Genomic DNA, 19,616 nt, shown 5'->3' with positions numbered 1-19,616 from the left:
TGCAGACAGGATGTCTGACTCATCGCTATTCACCAGCTCTTTCTAAATGAGGGAACGTGTTCTTTTATCTCCTGTAGTGCCCCTAAATTGCCAAGTCAGTCAGCCATTTGGTAATGATCTTGAACATCCAGTTTTAGACAAACATGGCTCTGAGGGCAAATGGAGTTAAGTGCTTTGTTACAACAGTATGATCATAAAAGTGAGGCAGGTTCTACATTGCTTTTACATTACATAATGATGATAAAAAACACATTTGGGTTGTACGATTTATTTTAAAAAAAAATATCGGATATAAACCTACACAACAACTACAGCTGGCAGGGATATTGAAATACCAGTTTACATGTCACTGTAGCCATGATTATCTGAAGAAAATGTGAATGACAAAGAGGTGGAGTAACATCGACAGGGCAGCAAGCAGGGATGTAGCTACCATTGAGGAAACCAAGGACATGCCCTCAACTATTATTTCTGTGAATTTGGGTGTTTTTTATCAAGTTGAGGTTCTTGACTTTAGGTTCTAAATTACACATGGTATATTAGAAAGAATATTCTTAAATTTGACTCACAGTAGGCCAAAATATAAGATAGAATTAGGAGATTTTAGTGTTTCTTCTTTTAAATTATTAGGGATGTGGGGAGTGTTTTGAAACAGCATTTAGACACCAAAAAAGATATATTTTTAATTAATATAGGTAATGTGGGTGAAATCGGACATTTGCTGGTGGGCAAGTAATTCCATCAGAGAAAGTTAAATAATGGACAGTTCGTAAGTGTCTTCATGAAACTGTGATCTGGCTGAGTCTCCTGTGCTGGTGCAGCAGCTGCATCAGAGTGTCAGCGATCTCCCTGTACCTCAGCCCATACAGGTATGGAGCAAACGCCCGGGGCAGCAACATGAAAACACACATATTGACTGTGCTAATCCAGACACGAACATCCTGACTAATGTCTTTGCTCTGGAACAGGAAGAGCTCCATTGTGAATACAAAACCGGGGGCAAAGTAGAGCAGGAGAAGAACCCCATGAAAAAGCAGCGTCACCCTAGCCCTGGAGAAGCGACTCTGCCAGATGCCCTGGGTCCTTGTTACCATGTAGAGCCGAATGTAGCAGAAAAAAATGAGTGAAGCACAGATGAGTGCAGCTACAAAGAAATAGATGTGGATCCACACCATGCTGTGCTTCATGAAGCCGAGGGAGAGGAGGACAAGACACACAGCCACCTTTTCATGGGGATTTCCCCTTTCCACTGCCATCGTGATCACCAGGGTGAAAGGGCACATGGCTGCCAGCACCCACACCCCCACCAGAATGCGGTGGATGCGGGCAGGTGGAAGAATGTCATGGTAACGGAGAGGCCAGCGAACGGCAGCGTAGGTGTCGACCACCATGAGGGTGACGGTGAGGATGGCACAGCAGTAGGCGGTGACAGTGACAGCTGTGACCAGCTCACAAACCAGCCAGGGCATATGAGCTCTTGTGGCATTACAGATCACTGTTGCAAGGTTGAGGACGAGGAAGAGCATGTCTGCTATCAGGGTGTTGGCCACCAGCAAGTAACGTGTCTCCTGACGCAAGGCACGGGACAGGAAAATGCATGTCAGGAGAACAGGGTTGGCTAGCAAGGTGGCCAGAGTGACAACTGTGGTAGGGATGAAAAAAAAATCCAGGTGCCACTTCCGCAGACTCTCCACCCATTCCTGTGTGAGGTTTGAAATGAGCATTGATGACGTCATTGTCTTTTGAGTTATGGAGGCACAGGTGCTCTGACTGAGGTGTTTTATGGTGTTATGACCACTTCCTCCAGCAGCTTCCTGTTAATGGAAAATACCATAAATGAATATCAACAATCAATACAAGCATGTAGATACATACAAATATGCAGTCTAGTCGAGTGACTATATATATATATATATATATAATTATGATCTGCTATAAGCAAATGCAGGTCTCTACATGAAAGAGTGTGAAGCAGTAACTAAATTATGAACTTAAAAAAATATCTCTTAAGGTTTTCATAGATCCATCATATTGATGTATTTCAGGCTGAACAAACCATGACATTGATATCAGTATTATTTAGTCCAGATCATTAGGAAAATGAGAAGCCCAAATTCAAATTTGAACAAACAGGAATAGACTCTGCCCTGTCCAGTGTTATGTTGCCAAGGAAGTTGTTTTTGAATTTGAATATACCACCATTTCTGTAAACATCAAGGTAGGACAACAAAATGAAATAGATAAAAATTAAGTTTTTTATATGCCACAGCCTCCCCCCCCCTTAATATTTACAAATAATGGAACCCTTGTGACAAAAGCAGAAAATAATTTGGTTTTGTTCCAAGCTGTGGCCAGACACACGACACACATAATGACAAATTATTGATCGGCCAAAGGTATGCTTTCTTACCTGATATCCAGAACAAAAAAACCTCTGTGTTGCACATCCATGAGGCTGTATGATCCTATAAATCAATGAACGTTTTGTACGACTCGTCTCACCCGCTGGCCTTATCTGATGTCCTCCTTGTTGACTCATACAGATAATATAGGGATGGAGAGAGCTACAGCCACTTGGCAGTCACATAGTTACGGGGTGGAGCTTTCATCCTCAAAGCTGCTCTTCATGCTGTAACTTCATCAGTTTTCTTCCCAAGATGTTTAAAATCAGATTTAGTTTTAAGCCATTTGAAAACCCATCAAGATTAAAGCGATTAGATTCACATATACCTCATAATTTACAACAGGCATCAGCTCAACTCAAACTTTATTTATAGAGCACATTTTAAACGACCAAAGTGCTGTACAGTTCAATGAACAATAAAATAAGAAAAATACACATAAAAAAACAGTAGACGGGTGTTTTGCTCAGCCTGAATTAAAAGCCCTGGAGAACAGGTGGGTCTTCAACAGGGACATAAAAACCTCCAGGGTCTGGCCTGATCTACAGTAATATGCCAGGGCAGGCTATTCCAGAGCCTAGGGGCAGCCACAGCAAAGGCTCGGTCACCTCTGGTTTTCAGTCTAGTTCCGGGGACTTTCAGCAGCAGTTGATTTGCCGACCTCAGGGCTCTGGCTCGAGTACAAATTAGAAGTTCTGATAAATACAGAGCTGCCAGTCCATTTAAAGCTTTAAAAACAAATGACCATAGCTTAAAATCAATCCTGAAGCAGACAAGGAGCCATTGTAGTGAGGGCAAAACTGGTGTAATGTGGTCGCGATTTCTTTTACCTGTCAGGAGACGAGCACCTGCGTTTTGCACAAGCTGCAGGCGACAAAGCAACGACTGGTCAACACCAACATACCAATAATTGCAGTAATCCAGCAGTGTTGAGATAAAGGCATGGATCACTCTCTCTAGATCAAGGCAGCTAAGCCTCAAAAATTGCTTGTAGGAGCACTGAAGTCCAAAACATTTTTGACCATTGAAGGAATCTTTGGCAGAAAATGTTTCCACCTGATAGTTGTAACTCATGATGCATATAGGGATCATCTAATGGCCTAAACTCATACTGACGTCATCACATCGTACATCCTAAATACAGAAATCTACTTCAAACTGGAGGGCTAACGAAATTCAATCAGTTACCATCATCATGGCTACATATAAAGGAGAACTAGCTAGGTAACAAAGAGCGAGACATTGTTTCAATGTGTGTTTTAGATAAGAATTTTTCTATAGGACTTGACAAACCAGCGTTAAACAAATAGATATAAGGAAACATTTTATTGATTCACAGAGTATCCCCCTCATGTCATTTTCTCTAATCATGTAATTTCCTCTTTGAATAAGTTCACACAGTCCCTCCCACAGTGCTCGGTCATTTTTTTCTCCTCTTCCTGTATCCACTTTTCCCTCCAGTTTCCTCATCTTCTTCATCCTCCTCTTCTTCTTCATCATCATCATCATTATCACTATCAGCTTCAATACTGCCCTGCCGTTGCTCCTCTTCCTGCCATTCTCTTGCCATCATTCTTTTAAATACATCATACTCCTCTGCGGACGCATTGGCGACATGTGTGAGAAAGGTGTCCTGGTCAACGTGGAGGATGCTGTCCAGTTTGGGGTTGGTGATCGTCGTCTGTCCTTTCTTGTCTGGGGTTTGATACAGGCCCCTGCGCTCCAGAAAAGAGTGTCGACAGCGAACCTCTTCCAGAGTGAAACGGAACAACCTGACCTTCACCATTTCAGCCTGTTTGGCACCCATTCGGAAGTAGACGTACTGTGGGAAGTAAACACATGCTGTTACAAACAACCGTCAGTTTTGAATGACACAAAAACACTTCAAGATAACCCTAACATAACAAATAATAACTTATAATACTAGTTTACAGAAACAATTTACTTACAGCAACAGATAAACGGCTCTATGGCATATATCAGATTATAAGTGGCTAAAAGATCAGTTCTCAGGTTAAAAGCAGCACAAAACCTGAAATGACTCAGATTCCATTCTACAGAGAAAGCCAATTCATACACCACTTACTACCAACACACACCCCTTTTCTATTAAATTAGCTCTGGTTCTTGAACTGGCTCTGTTCAGGATTCTAGGAACCTTGGCTCTATCTAGCGTTTGGATCAGAACCATTGTAATCAAGGATGTGGCATCAACAGAGGGCATTGCATAATTATTAATGGAAGTAGCAAGATGGTGGATCACATAGATTACCTGCAAGCTTTTATTCTGTTATTACAGATATTCTTTTTATCCAAAAAACAAGCATGGGCCAACTATTAATGAGACCACTGCACACACGTTTTCCCCCACTTGACATCTTCATTGTTGCTTTCTCCTGATGTAGTCGCTATTCATACTTCAGATCACGAAAACCTTTTTTTGTTTCAGATGTGAACCAACTTACCAGGTCCTGAACTAATGTAATTTTGGTTGACATGTTCTGAACAGTTTAAAATTAAAGTTGGTGTAAAAGGGGTATCCATTCACAACCACTGTTGCCAAAGAGCTGTGGTGTGTGATTACGGCCACCAGAGGGAGTGCTATAGCAGTGTCCCAATCCCATACTTAGCGGATTTGGAGTACAAAACGTCAATATGGATAATAAAAGTGTGAGTGTGCGGTTGATGCACACTATTGTCCCAGAAAGCAGGGAAATGGATAAGCTGCTGATAGACAGTTTAAAAAAAAAAAAGAAACGGGATGGTTGTAGGAAAACAGCAGGAACACCTCGGGAAACTTTTTGGATGGTGGGGGCTGTCGGTTTATAAAGTATGCTGATATCTTGTGTAACAAGTGGAAAAATAAATATAGCATGCATACTGTATGTAAGAAGTGTCTAGTTTGAATAGGGCTTTCTGAACAGCAAAGGCATTGCCTTTTACAACTGTGGCCTTTGATATGATGTTTGTTCAAGTTTGGAGGAAGTCAATAAATTTGCAGTCTACCATGAGAAGCGCACTTTAACACAGGCGTTGTTGTCTGTCACTAGAACTATTTATTTCAGTTAGGCAAACAACTGATGATTATTTAATTAATCTATTGAATAATCACTTATTCTATAAAACGTCTGAAAAAAAAGCCCATCGCAATTTTCTAGAGCCCAAAGTAATGCCTTCAAACGGCTTGTGTTTTTGTCTGACTAACAGTACAAAACCTAAAGAAAGACAATTGAACTGGAACCAGAGAATGACCTGAAATACTGACCTGAAACATGTACTCCAGTTGATCCATGTTTTCCAGTACTACGGCCGGACTATCTCTGAGGATTTCTGTGACCTGCTGGACGGTAAACAGGCACTTCTCTCTAAGGAACGCCTCCACATGTTTGACTCTCTTCACAGGCACTGTCAGAATCTGGGGGTAATGGGACACCACTCTCTGAATACTGCCTGATGGGGGATATAAAGAAAAATACTAGATTCATGATCGTAGAAAGCACCCCATTACGACAAACTGTACGTCACAAACATCACAATCTCACCTTCAATTAATCCCAGTTTCCGCAGGTTTTTAATGCGCTGGTTAAGCTGTGCTTCCTTGACAGTGTAAAGTTCAGGACATTTCTCCAGAAGTTTCAGCACACTGGAAGGATTGAGGCCCAAGACAAACAGAGCTGTGAGAGTTGACAGAGCATGACTGGCAGCACTTCCTCTGAGTTTGGAAATGGCCTCATACATCTGCTCTGCCTGGGAGTCTGTAAATCCCATATCAACCAGAGAGCTTAGGGACAGTTCTGTGACTGGTGTCCTGGAGAGAGGACGGGGGTCATTGTTGTGGCTGGTGGAGGAACAGAACAATCTGTACCCGGTGCATAGAGGCTGCAGGTGAAATCTCCCAAACTGAAGAAATACAGAGGAGGTGGTACTTCTCACGGTCCATTGAAGAACCTGTGGAAAAGAAACCATACACAAGCTTGGCTGATGATACACAAACATCAGCTATGTTATGTCCCTGTTGTTGAATTATGGTGGGAAGTCAGAACAGGACAGTGGCCACTGTTATGTATGATTAGCATAAAAGAGAAGGCAGCAGAAGATAGCTAGTAAACAAGCTGTGATGTCGTTAGCATAAGGTAGCAGACAAGGTTATAACAAAAGTGGGCTGTCAGTCATTTGTTCGACATTTTCTACATATGAGGTTCATTAAATTTAACGTCTCACAATGTGATAATTGTATTTGAAGTTAAAGAAATATAAAACCCATCATGTTTTTATCGCATTGCGTTTCACCTGTCGCGCAGCAATTCGGGTACCCATGCTTGTCCGTCGTTCAAAAGCGTCCGTCTTTCTGCTTCAACAGAAAAAAAGGTTCCGCTGAACTCTGCTTGCTTGGCGAGAAGTGCGGTCAGAAGGCGCTTAGTACAAGGGAAAAGAAGACGTTACGGGTGCTACTGATGGTTTTATCAAATAGGAGACGATTTGTTTAATGTTACGTTCAATACCAACGTGTTTTAAAATATGGGCTTCCCCTTAGGCTCTAAAAGCAGACCACTGTCGGCCTGACAGCTGTTGATCCACTTTTTATAGAGAGCAAACGTACTAGTGAATAAACCAGTCCCAGCCTGGTCAGATGCGTTCATAGACTGATGAAGCCTCTTGGATGAGAGGTGAAACGTCTTCCTAGACAAATAACCAAGTCCAGTTACTTTAGACTGAAATTGCTTTAAAGGGTAACGATGACCTGGGCAAATGAGAATATTCACAGGCGGACTAGAATAAACCTATTCAGATGCCCCCCCCCCCAAACCGTAAAAGTTATGAACTGTTAAATGTAAAATGCATGTTCTAGCAACTGCCTAATTTGTATTTGAATATACTGACAATTCATGATAGAAAATTACTGATCTTAAAGTGTCCTTAACTCTTACCTGGGATTTTGTTCTGGAGAATCTGCATTTCCTATCAGTCAGACCACGCAGCTGCTGCCTAAGCTATCTTGTGTAACCACATTAGAAACTGCAATGTAAAAATGTTTTTGTTTTTAAATTGTACTGCAATTCCATGACTTACTGTGCTTACTGGCTAAACAACAAAATAAAAATTAAACATTTACAATGTTTGAACGACAAACAAACACCTACAGGTCTGATCAACCAGCAATTCCTCAGTCATACAAAGGGACAAAATGAGCGGTAAAATATTTATTCAAGTATAAAATAAATAGATAAAATATTGTAAATATACTTACAATTTTAATTAAAATACTCAAGATTTAACACACTGATTAAAAAGAAAAATCTGGATCAATAAAACCATTTCCTTGAATCCTTCGATCAAACTAAGTTCTGTGTGTGGTTTCTCTGAGGTAAACAACTCAAGGTTGTGGTTCCTTGTGGGTTTTGGTAGCAAAGCTGGATCCCTGTGAACAACTACTATGATTTAATGCTTCAAACTGTCCCTATATCCATAGAATAAATAAAATAGATTAAATATAAAAAAATAAAACTGCTACATCGTGATGCTTTTGTTTTGTGTTGCACTCAGTAATCACCAATATGCCAAACATGCACATTTTAACCAACAACAGCCTGACAATGATATTCATTACACTTGATAGCGAGCTGTGTCTACTTCATAAAGGCAAAGGTCCATTTGTCTCTAAAAGTCTACCGTCTAGACAGTAGTGTTTGATTATAGCCTTGCACTAAGACAAGCACTCCATGTCCTCTTTGCACTGCTACACACTAAATGTTGGACGGATGGTGGGGTTCAAGTCATTTTAAATTCAGTCATTAATCTTCATGGAGATACTTTTGAAGCTCTGATTCAAGGGCCACCATTGACAACCTGTCCTCCTCATCTTCCTCATCATCAGGAAGAGTCTCATCATGTTCACCTGGGAACAAGCCTTGTCTGATGAACAGTTTGGGACTGGAATTCTGATACTGTGATGAGCCTGTTAAAAGAAGAGAGGGTCCTGAGTACATGAGCTGTCACTACCTTTAATTTGGAAAAACTGACACTACAGATTGCACAGATTCTCAATGGTAAAGTGAACACAAAGAGATCCACTGAGTTATGTGCATTTTAGAACCTAAAAAGAATTAAACAAAACAAGCTTGGCCAGGTGCTATATCCTACTCTAAGGCCCGGTCGAAAACATTTGGACTAGGCCACTAGTAGTTGTCAAAACAAAGCTTATACTCAATAACGTACACTTAGCAAGGTGGGAAAGTTAAAGAAGATTAATTAACAAATATTGCAAAATGTACAAACATGGAGACAATTGTCAGTGTAACTTTAGCATTTAAGAGTACTCACAGTAGCTAAGAGTTGCAGGGACCACCTCTGTCCAGCTGTACTCGGCCAGTGAAATTTCCTGGCTGATCCAGGACTCTAGCAGCAACTGGTCCAGAGTCATTCTCTGAGCAGGATCAGGGTGCAGCAGCCCACATAACACACCATGCAGTTCTGAGAGTGTACACAGAGACAAGCACAGAAAAGCAGTTTTTGGAAAAGAGTCAATTTTTTGGTGGACAATCAATGAAAACTATTTGCAACCACCAGCAAAGAACAAATACCTGGAGAGAGGCGGAACGGGGGCTTAAGTTTGGCATTCAGGATCTCCTCAATTCCACAGAAAGGGTTCTCACTGAATAAAAGAGTGTAGAGCAACACACCAAGAGACCACATCTCCAGCTCTGGTCCCTCATAGCTACAACAGTACAAGGAGACAAACAATTCAAATAAGCTTGGCAAAATGGAAAACATTGCTGCATTATATTCGCCAGTTAATTTAGTGTCCGAGTACGGCTTTGCAACTTTACAACCGGTATATCCTTAAAAGGGTACATATACCGTAGTTTAATTGTACATCATAAAGTTAAATGGGTCATTAAGGTCATACAGGATTGGAAAATTTATCTGACCTAGATTCTGCTTTAATGCTTTGGGTAAGCTGTGCAATCATAAAGACAGTTAGTCCCATTTTAAACCATACCATCTATTAAAAGGGAACCAACATGACATTTCCCATTTCTTGATTCATTAAAAAGGAACAAATAACACCTGTCATTCTCAGATATTATTTACGTACGGATTTCCCTGAAGCACCTCTGGGGAGCAGTACTCCAGCGTGCCACAGAAAATGTAAAAGAACTTCCTGGGAGCCATCATGGCAGCAGAGCCAAAGTCTATCAATCGAATGTGGAAACACTTGTCGATGATGATGTTCTCATCCTTTATGTCCCTGTGGAGGATGTTCTTATTCCTCAGGTAGAAGACAGCAGCCACCAGCTGGAAAGAGACAGAACCTCTAGTTTAGCATGGAACAAATGAACCCTTCTCAAATTAGAGCCCAGTCTCTTGTCCTATGCATTTTCTTGCCTCTGTACATACCTGTCTAAAGATGTAGCTGGCCAGGGGCTCATCCAGCCTTGGCTGCTTGTCTATGAACTCAAAAAGGTCCAAGCCCTCTCCATGTTCCTCCATCACCATCTGGAAGTAACTACTATTCTCAAACACCTCCAGCACCTAATGGCACAGTGGAACACACAATGATGTAGGATGAGCTGAATAATTTAACATAATGAATGAAGGTTTTTACAACATTGTTGTCTGATGTGACAACCCAGTTACCTTGACTATGTTGTGGTGCTGTACTCGTGTCAGTATGGCAATTTCCTGGCTGACTCGTCCCAGCATTGGATCATCTACCCAGCAGTCACTCACTATCCTGGCTTTCTTAATGAACTTCACAATCACCTGCACAGTTTAAAAATAACAAGAAAATATGAGGTTTGGGACCGCTGCCCTACAAAATCTTATAAATATATGGCCTATGTTTCTACATTAATGAAAGAACATTTTCTTACTCCTGTTCCATCACAGCGCCTTATTGCCTTCCAGACAAAGCCAAAGGCTCCTTTACCCACAGCTTTAAGAGGCTCATACTCTTCTTCAAACTGCCCGTCACAGGCTTGAGACTGCTCCAGGTCCATGGTGGAGCGTAATGCCTCCCCGGGACTGGCCTCACCAATCCTCTAAAGGTGGAAAGCAGTGAAAAACTATAAGATGAACACACACCACACTTTTCATATTTTGATTAAGAAATATGCGCCACCTTAACTTAGGACTAAAGATTGGTACTGACCTCTCCTAGACTGGCTCCTGATTGGTTGTGCAGTGATCGATCTGTTTGCAATACAGTCCCCTGTTGGCCATGTCTACTCATCCACACACAGAACATGGAGCTTCCATCAGGGAAGTTAGTCCTGCACACATCACACTGCACATCTGGAGAGAAAATAAGATACTAGTTGAAGTCTTGTTGCTTTGTGCCACACAATGTGTTGATTTTTTGAGAGCAACAGATTAACAGTTGTAGTAGTACCAACCGACTCTTGTGCCATCTCTGTGGTACGCACTTCCTTCATATCGCCCCTCCACTATCTGTGTAGTGTCTGAGGACAGGGTGTGCCCGTTCACCTTCAGTTTCTTTGGAGTAGATGTGGCAGGAATGTCTGCCCTTGACTGAATCCCATCATTCATTTGCACGCAGAACTCTTGGCTCTTTTCTTTATGAATTGAAGAGAGAGCTGCCCACTGATCCTGCTCGTCCTGGTCATTTCTTACTTGCTCTTCACTTGGGCCATTTCTGGCCTCTGCACCATTGTTCCCAGTCTCAACAGGCTCTGCTTCCTGGTCGGACTCTACTATGCATGGGGAAGGTGTACGCAGGAGCTCAGCTGTATTGCAGGATATCATGGAGTGCTGGTTATCATCATTGTACGCCCCACCGCTGAGAAGCTCTGCACTAGAGCTCAGATCTAGGTTGGCCAGGGCCCGGGTCACCAGATCACCATTGCTGTTAAGGTCCAGGAAATAGCTGGCTGAGTCCACTATGTGTGCTGAATGAGAGTTCTCTGCCTGCCCTGGATCAGAACCACCATGGCCAGCAAAGTTTTCACAGAAGCCAGACGATGACCTGGGCAATTGAGTTTCAATGAATTATTATAAAGAACAACCGATAGCACCAGAGTGGCAAATATTTCCAGAATGAACAAATTCAGATGACATTGTTTTATCAAAAGGAGCAGTTTTCTTTCCGATCTCAACCTGGCATGTCATTGACAATTAGAGCTGCACCACATTGGCTTCATTGAGAATCCTGGCCTGATTCAGTGGTTACTTGGCTTGTAAATGATGCATGTGAAACGTTATTCACTCCAAAAAGATGCTATGGAATACTTTGCGATTGTCATGCCAGGATAGATTTTCATCTAAATTGAGGTTCTCAACTTAATCTTAAACCCATAAAATGTTAGCCTAAATAATTTGAAGGCACTGAAAGTATAAAATAGATGATGAAAAAGATTTGAATTTCTTCAGTGATGTATTCTGCAAAGCAGTGCTACTTTCTCCTAGTCTTTAAGTCATGATCATTTACATAACAAATACGCTTTTAATCTTAATGAGATAGCAGATTGGGTGATTACACGCAAATACGGTTAAAGTCAGTTGCATATTTAGTTGCTAAAAATGTGGTGAATGAAATGTATCTTGAGGCCAAGAATTGCAACTTCTACTATTACCTGCTCTCCAGTGAGATGACCTCAAAGCTGGAGTCTTGGAGAGCAGAGGCACATGAGCGGATGCCTTTGCCTACATCAGATGAGGTGCCACCCACCCTGCCAACACCATTCTGACTGGTAGTGTCTTAAGAGGGCATAGCAAAACAAAACAAAAAACATTGAAAATTGCATTGAAAATTGTACAGGTAGAAAAGTTTTCACTGAAAATATAAAATTACTCCACACGAAATCATGAAATCTTTACGGTAACATGTTGTGCAGAATGTTCGGTTTCAGTACCCATTCCAATATGAACTTCAGTTTAGTTTCTGAGTGGACCTACAAATAAATTATTGTAAACAAAACACAAAAACGACAATAGTTTAGTTGCATCATACCTGGGATAATCTTGGCAGGTTGATTATCTTTATGAACTTTACTGCCCAGCTGCTGTTCTCGGTTAAAGTATGGTGGTTCAGTGGAGACGAGGCAGTAGGTCTCTTCTTCTGGAGGTTCCACCCAGGCAAATGTCTTAAGGAGAGCCTGAGTGTTATCAACACTGTCAAGCTGGCCAGTGCAGAGAGCAACCTGGGCTGCCTCCTCAATCAACTCTGTGGTGTCATCAGACCTGAGGAAAGAATGGCTGGATTTTAATGTGTGGTAATCAGGATCAAATAAGACTATAAGGATCATACTATAAAAAAGGCAAACAATTTTGTACTGGATATTTTGTACAGACATGTGCGCACACAGAAAGGATGTTTAAATCTCTAGCAGAGGTTCATAGATTTATGACCCTCAAAAAAATCCACAAGACCCTCAAGAATTATTTTTTATTCCTTTGTGGGGAAACATGCAATGACCAAACAAATCTAGTGTGAATGTGACATTTGATGATCATGACTGTGTACAAGGAATTAAAACTCATTTAATATATACTGTAAGTAAAGACATCTTTTTGTTCATACATGCTGTGACATTGTTTGTCCAACAGATGGCAAAAGAGAACGAAGCATTAATACATTGAAAACCAAAATCTGAAATATCTTCCAGTATCACAATAGAATAGAATAGAATAGAATAGAATAGACTTTATTGATCCCACAGCGGGGAAATTCACATGAGCAGTAGCTTACAACACAGACACAGACAACAAAGACCCTTAGTTTACATAAGGTAAACAAAGATAATTAAAAATAAAATAGAAGATAAAAAAATAAAAAATAAGAATAGAAAATATACTATATACACAATCTAGACAATTTGAACTGCTTGTTGTTTGGTAATGAAAGACTGAACAACCATTAGTGGAACCATTCTGATCCCAGGTTGCACCATCTAAACAGTTCTGATCCATATCAAGAGTTCAGAAAATCTTTGTGCAGAAACCATTAAAGATACAGATAATAAGTGGTACGATTTGGCTTTAAAGAGAGTATGCGAGAGAGTGTTTAGTGTCTCTACTGGCTGGTTTTAATCCACAGAGCGAGTCTCAGGCTCAACCATAGAGTTTTTGTATTTTCATATTTACTGCCAGGCAAATTAAATATAGTCTGCTGCTTTGAGGTCCGTGGATGATGCTACACCAGCTTTTTTGTCAAGTCTCTCATTTGTGAAAATACAAAGCATACAAATATTTGGTCTACTATTAATTCTAATGTTTGCTGGCATTTCATTTTCTGTGCAGATTTAACAGTCACATTCAAGAAGTTTATTATTATTTGGTGACAAATTCATTGAGTTTGAGTAAAAAAACATTCAGGTGGCCTATGACGAGGACATACTTACATAACCACTCGTGTGGAGGTCACAGCAGGAGGAGAAAGGGTAGACAAAGCGCAGCCCGGTTTCTCCAACCTGGTGTTGTTTCCAGTGAAGATCCTGCCTCTCCCCGTGGAGGTTCTTTCCAAGATAGCCCGGTGCACCGTGGCCATATCACCAGCCACCAGTGAGGAAGGTTCTGAGGAGAATTGAGAGAAAAAAAGAATAAGGTGAATCGCACAGTGTAAACAAAGAGTACTGTATGACAAGACAAAATAAAAACACACAACAGAAATAAACAGTAAATCTAGAGTAGCAGTGCTGGTATAAAGGACAGCATTGTGAAAGCATGGTTGGACATGACACACACATAAACCTCTCTTTTTTTGGTTTATTTTTGCCACAACAGACAACCGTTTATACCAAGTGTTTTGAAAGTCTGACACTGTACCATATCACAGTTTAAAACCCTCTAGTTTAGACTAATCACTGCAAGGGAGTGGTGAAAAACTCCTATCTTGTAAATATTACAAATATACAAATGCTCACCATATATCTCTGATACTTTGGATGAGGCTGCACTTTTATTAACCTCTGCTTGAGAATCCGACATGGGGTTGACCTTTCTGTCTGAGTCAGACATCCATCCATAGAAACCAGGCATCAGAAAAGTGATACTCTGTTGATGACATAGTAGCAGAAACAGTAGTGAGAGTTGGCATGGTCGCCAATCGAAACAGCCTTGTTCAACTCCAGGGCTGGGTTAAAAAATTGATCTTCCAATCCAAACTGAACATAGTTTGAGTGATCTGATATAAATTCATAAAATCCAAAAAAATTTATCTTTTAAGAGGCTGTAGCAGGATCTGTTTTAAAGCTAGATTCAATATATTGGTATCATACGAAACCAGGTGACTTGAAGCATTCAGTGGTAAAACTACATCACATTATTCCTGTTGACTAACCTTTTTCAGCAGCTCATCCTTGTCGTAGCCAAACATACTGAGAGCCAGGTGGTTGTGGATGCTGTAGATTGATCCATCAGGGTGGAGCAGGAGGAGACCGCTCAGAGGAGCAAACACCCACACTGTTCCGGTGTACTCAAGTGCAGAGGTGGGGGAGAGGCCAATGCTGTCTACTTTCACTTTTGTAAGAGTAAAGACAAGTTGGAGAAGCATCATAGTTACTACCTCACAGTATAATATTTCCACAGCAGACAGTGGAACGCACCAGTTTTTCCCAAATAACAGTTTGTGTTTTTTAATTATTTTCTGATTAAGTATCAAATCACAGCCTAGCCTGTAAAAAAAAACTAAACACCTTACCAGAGGATGGCTCTTTGAGCTTTGAGCCTGTTAAATTGCCCAAAGAGGAGGTGAAAGGAGAGCATTGCTGATTTTCCTCCTGTATATCTGATCTTTCAAGACTCTCTGTTGGGCTGGGGAAACCAGTCCCATTGTTTTGGTTTTGGGGCCTCCCACATACCACTGCCCCTTGTAGTTTGACACACAGTGGGACTGAGGCACCCCCTCTGCTTTTACCACACACTCTCTGAACCCTCAGCATCTGAAAGAAGGAAGGACATGCAAAGTCAAGGATGACAGACAGAAATACCTGAACTTAAAATGTTTCGGGGTATCTTTTCTTTGCTCAGTGTCCCTGAACTGTCTAACAGCCACATTGGTAAACAGAAACTTGAAAGCTAAGCTAAAGGAAGCAAGATTTCTATAAAGAGTGCTTACTTTGGGCAACATATTACGGTGCAGGGGGATTTGTAAAGAGGGGATTAGCTCCTTCACAGACACCCCTTTTAACTCGTTGGGATGGTGGTATCCATGGAGATGGGCAAACGCCAAGTCACAGGCTAGGACACTACCCTAGAAATGACATCAAAAGTGTATCAAATAATTGTTTTAGTGGGTTAGAAATGTGTACTATTACACAGTAGCATGTAATTGAAGATATGTTGGTAATACCATTAAGTTAAAAAAGCCTTTTCAAGGAGGGAAAGCAGGAATGCTCTATAAAAAGAAACAATGACAAACTTACGTCTTGTGAAAAGGACAGAAAGGCTGATTCCCTTTCCACACTTTCCATCATGACAATACAGTGCTCTTCATTTTGTGGCGATCTGTGGGTACACACAGACACTGGTACCTCTCCAGATAATGTCACAACATCCACCTAAAGATAAATTAACACGTTAAAACACACATAAGACACTCTTTAACTTCATTTTCAGGTTTTTTTAATTTTCATACCACTTTTCCAGACACAGCTGCAACAGTTCCATCCACTAACATAAAATCTTCTTCCAGTGCTTCTTCTAGGACCTGACTGGTTTTCTTGATGATACAGGACAGCCTTTTTCCAATCAGCTCATTGGTGTCGCACTCAAACAATTTGCAGGCCTGTTCATTTGCCGACAAAATCTGACAAATGAAGACAAAAACACATTTACAGCATATGCTCCAGTTACAGTACTGTTTGACCAATTCCGCTCAGTCGCCACTGTTTACATTAAGTGCACACATGGTACCTCTCTGGTTTTCTGGTCGACTGTAAGTAGGACTTTGTTTGGGTTGAGGGCGGATGGAGATCTCGACAGGCCAAAATCTCCAGAGATTATCTGGCTGAACAAGCTTTCCTCCGTCTCTGACACAGTGGACGGATGTGGCAGGGAGACGGCAGAAACTTGGGAGGTAGGATGCAAGATAGAGATTTGTAGGTTTCTTGCTGCCACAGAAGTGCACACGTCCACATTTTCACCTGTAAGCACAAACATCGGAGTAAGACATTAAAAAACGAAACACTCATTCCCATCCTTATCCTCACAATTAAAGACTACATTGTTTATTTTAATAGCACAAGGTGACTTCTTTAAAAAGCTTGTTTTGTTGGAAAAACAGACCAAAACTCAAATAGTCAACTTACAATCAAAAAGTCAACGATCAAACAAAAACAGCAACTGTGTTCATTTTTCATTGATAAATTCTTTAAAGATAATCAATTATGAAAACTGCTGGATAAATTGCATGTCAACTGATTAGTCATTACAGTTCTATTCACAATTATCAATTAGTTGTTGCCCATGAAATGAATCCCCAACTTCTTAGAAAAGAAGACTTCTTAAAAGTCTAAATTATTTTATTCTCAGCTTCTATTAGATGTGAATATATTCTGGACAGTAAACTGAATATCTTTAAGTTTTGAAGAAAACAATACATTTGAGGATGTCATCTTGGGCTCTGGGAATCAGAATCAGAAATACTTTAACAATCCCGGGGGGAAACACTGTCATTTTATAGACCAAACCTAAACCAAAGATTCTCCATACAACAACAACCACATACGATACACTGACCTCTCAAGGAGCCAGGATAATAACGACGCTGCAATTCCCAAAGTCTCCTCTTGCACAACGGTCTCTGCGTACACGGGTACGAGCTATTCAGACCAAAGTCTTCCTCCAGGAGAGCACAGGTGAGGTCGGGCACCACACAAATAGTGTCTCCTTTTACTCTGCTGCTGCTTTGGCTCACCCCAAAGTGAGCCTCAGTTGACATCGACATTGCTGTTGGTTATCCAGCTGGGATTGACAATAATTGAATCCATATAAAGAGAATTAATGGATGCAACATAAAACAATGATGTACTTACGTTTACAGGTTAACTGTTATTATTATTAAATGTTATCAATCACATTAACATATGACTTTCTCGGGTATTAGCATCCGTATTAAGTCCGAAACACTCACCCCGGGTCGTAGAAAGAAACCGTTCGGCTCGTTGTTTCCCACTGTACAAAGGGCGCAGCAGTTTCAGTTGACGCTAGTTGACAAGGTAACGTTACCTCCCCTGCGCTAACGTTAGGTGGCTAACAGTCGGCCTGCCATAAACTAGCCATCTGCTAACGTGTCTGCCACCGCAAACAAAAACGATGCCGCGCTGTTTATGTTACCGCTGCAATTTCAACAACTTTATTCCGAGTCGACGTCACCGTGGCGTCAGCGCAACTTTAACGCCGTCCCCGTAGGTTTCTTAGGGAAGCAAGTGAGAGTTTATTTAAACGATTCCTCTTCGTCTGGCAGTGTTTTTGTTTTGTAAACCGCGGGCTTCGAACGGCAGTCGAGTAGAAGATTCGAGGAAGTCCCCCTGAAGCCAATCAAATAGCACGCCTCTAAACACGAACACCTCATTGGATGATTCGCCGGAAACGCCCGCCTTTGTTTCCATGGAAACCATGTCACAAAAGCAACAAGATAAAATGTTTAAAAGAGGAAAATGCTCTGGGTATTATTTGTTTTTAATGTATTTTTTGTATGTTGTTGCTATGGTCTGCATGTCTCTTTGTTGTTTGTATATATATATATTTATATGTATGTGTGTGTGTGTGTGTGTGTGTGTGTATATACAGTATATATATGTATGTGTGTGTGTGTGTGTGTGTGTGTGTGTGTGTGTGTGTGTGTGTGCGTGTGTGTATATATATATATATATATATATATATATATATATATATATATAATTGAGAAAAAAGAGGAAAATGTTCAATCCTACAGCATTTAACTATAAAGCTATTAAAATGGTTACGGCTTGTTATGCCCTAAATGATTTTGCTTTAAAACTTTACTCCCACCTAGCGTTGATCATTGCCATTGTTTATTTTTCATTTTCTTTTTGTGTTTATTCTAATTACTTTTTATTATATTATTACATTTCATTCTCCTTTAGATTCGCCACAGATATGTTATTGGGAAACTTTGTTTCCCCATACGTCTGTATTTTGTATTAAATAAATAAAAAAAGGGAAAAAATCGGAAAATGTCTCAAAACATGATTCACACATTATAATTTTATTATAAAACAGGTAGACACAGACGGACCCCAACAGCAAACAGCAGTAACTACAGCAGAGTGTTTCAAGTCCCAGTTTGTTCTTCTCTTTTTTACTGCGGTAAACTCAGCAAACAATAAGTCTATACTCTAGCTTTGTTATTTCAATTTGTAAGGGGCAACAATTAGAAGGCATCCATAACATTAATAGAAAATTACTATAGATCTTCTAAAACATAGACTGTTACTTTATAATTATAAGCTCTTTATTTGTATGTACAAATCCAACAAAGGTCACCAAAATACATGATTACAGACTGAACATAAAAAGATCACCCCATCATGTAAAACTGACATCTGAAATAAGATGGGTAAGAGTTTCAGGTGCAATGGCTCCAGGGGTCCATATGGGTTTTGTTTATTTATTTATTTTTACTGAGACTTTTAATTATAGCTACATGGCTTTGTTTGTTAAATTCACAAGCCCCCCTCCGGAGGATCATCTCCCCAAATGTAACTTAGTTTTAGCCAAAACACAGATGGAAATTAAATGAATCAGACAGTATCCTTACTGACAGAAAGTCTGGCATAGTCCAAGTTAAAATGAGTGCACGGAGCACACTAGGCAAGTACACTATGCTGTACTTTTGCATAAGTGAAAAAGAAAAAAGAATACAGGATGAGGAGATCAAGAAGCTCATTCTGACATAGCTGCGTAATAGGGAAAATATATCTAACAGTCAGTAAAGATGTTTTGAAGCATTTTAGTTTAACTTAGCTCTCTTGGTATTAGCAACAAAAGTTGTGAGCAGAATTTCTAATCCAGTACTGAAATATTTCACGTTGACAGGCCAAGTTCAGCTGCAATGGGAAGTGGAAGCATGTAATCAATTCTGCCCAATTACACACATAATTATTGATTTTTTTTTTTTTTTAACAATCATTATCACAAACATCTAGTAAGCTTTATTTCTGTAACATTGGGTACATTTTGATACACCTAATTTTAACACCTATTTTTCATGTACTGTGTTTCTGCACTGCC

The 19,616-nt window shown here is 40.4% G+C and overlaps 3 protein-coding genes across 3 annotated transcripts; all 3 read right to left on the bottom strand.

Moving 5' to 3' along the window:
- Window positions 1-779: 779 nt before the first annotated feature.
- Window positions 780-1,736, bottom strand: LOC310957380 (putative G-protein coupled receptor 148; the record flags this gene model as incomplete). Its single annotated transcript, XM_083927922.1, has 1 exon — window positions 780-1,736. The coding sequence occupies one exon, from the start codon at window positions 1,734-1,736 to the stop codon at window positions 780-782; it is 957 nt and encodes a 318-aa protein (XP_083784048.1).
- Window positions 1,737-3,713: 1,977 nt separating this feature from the next.
- mterf4 (mitochondrial transcription termination factor 4) lies at window positions 3,714-6,726 on the bottom strand. The gene is made up of 4 exons (XM_083928816.1): window positions 6,693-6,726; window positions 5,945-6,350; window positions 5,668-5,852; window positions 3,714-4,224 (listed from the first exon to the last, which is right to left on the bottom strand). The coding sequence occupies exons 1-4, from the start codon at window positions 6,717-6,719 to the stop codon at window positions 3,823-3,825; spliced, it is 1,020 nt and encodes a 339-aa protein (XP_083784942.1). The 5' UTR covers window positions 6,720-6,726; the 3' UTR covers window positions 3,714-3,822.
- Window positions 6,727-8,194: 1,468 nt separating this feature from the next.
- Window positions 8,195-17,307, bottom strand: pask (PAS domain containing serine/threonine kinase; the record flags this gene model as incomplete). The annotated part of the gene is made up of 20 exons (XM_083927914.1): window positions 8,195-8,358; window positions 8,724-8,873; window positions 8,984-9,117; window positions 9,499-9,698; window positions 9,801-9,935; window positions 10,041-10,166; window positions 10,277-10,444; window positions 10,555-10,697; window positions 10,799-11,388; window positions 11,996-12,119; window positions 12,373-12,602; window positions 13,763-13,934; window positions 14,285-14,414; window positions 14,701-14,921; window positions 15,061-15,301; window positions 15,478-15,612; window positions 15,785-15,919; window positions 15,997-16,167; window positions 16,275-16,504; window positions 17,100-17,307. The coding sequence occupies 20 exons, from the start codon at window positions 17,305-17,307 to the stop codon at window positions 8,195-8,197; spliced, it is 3,807 nt and encodes a 1,268-aa protein (XP_083784040.1).
- Between the last annotated feature and the right edge of the window lie 2,309 nt (window positions 17,308-19,616).

This window comes from Echiichthys vipera (assembly GCF_963691815.1).
Source record: "Echiichthys vipera genome assembly, chromosome: 15".
Classification (NCBI taxonomy): Eukaryota; Metazoa; Chordata; class Actinopteri; order Perciformes; family Trachinidae; genus Echiichthys; species Echiichthys vipera.
The sequence above is the reverse complement of the archived record's forward strand: the minus strand, read 5'-3'. Positions and strand labels throughout refer to the sequence as shown.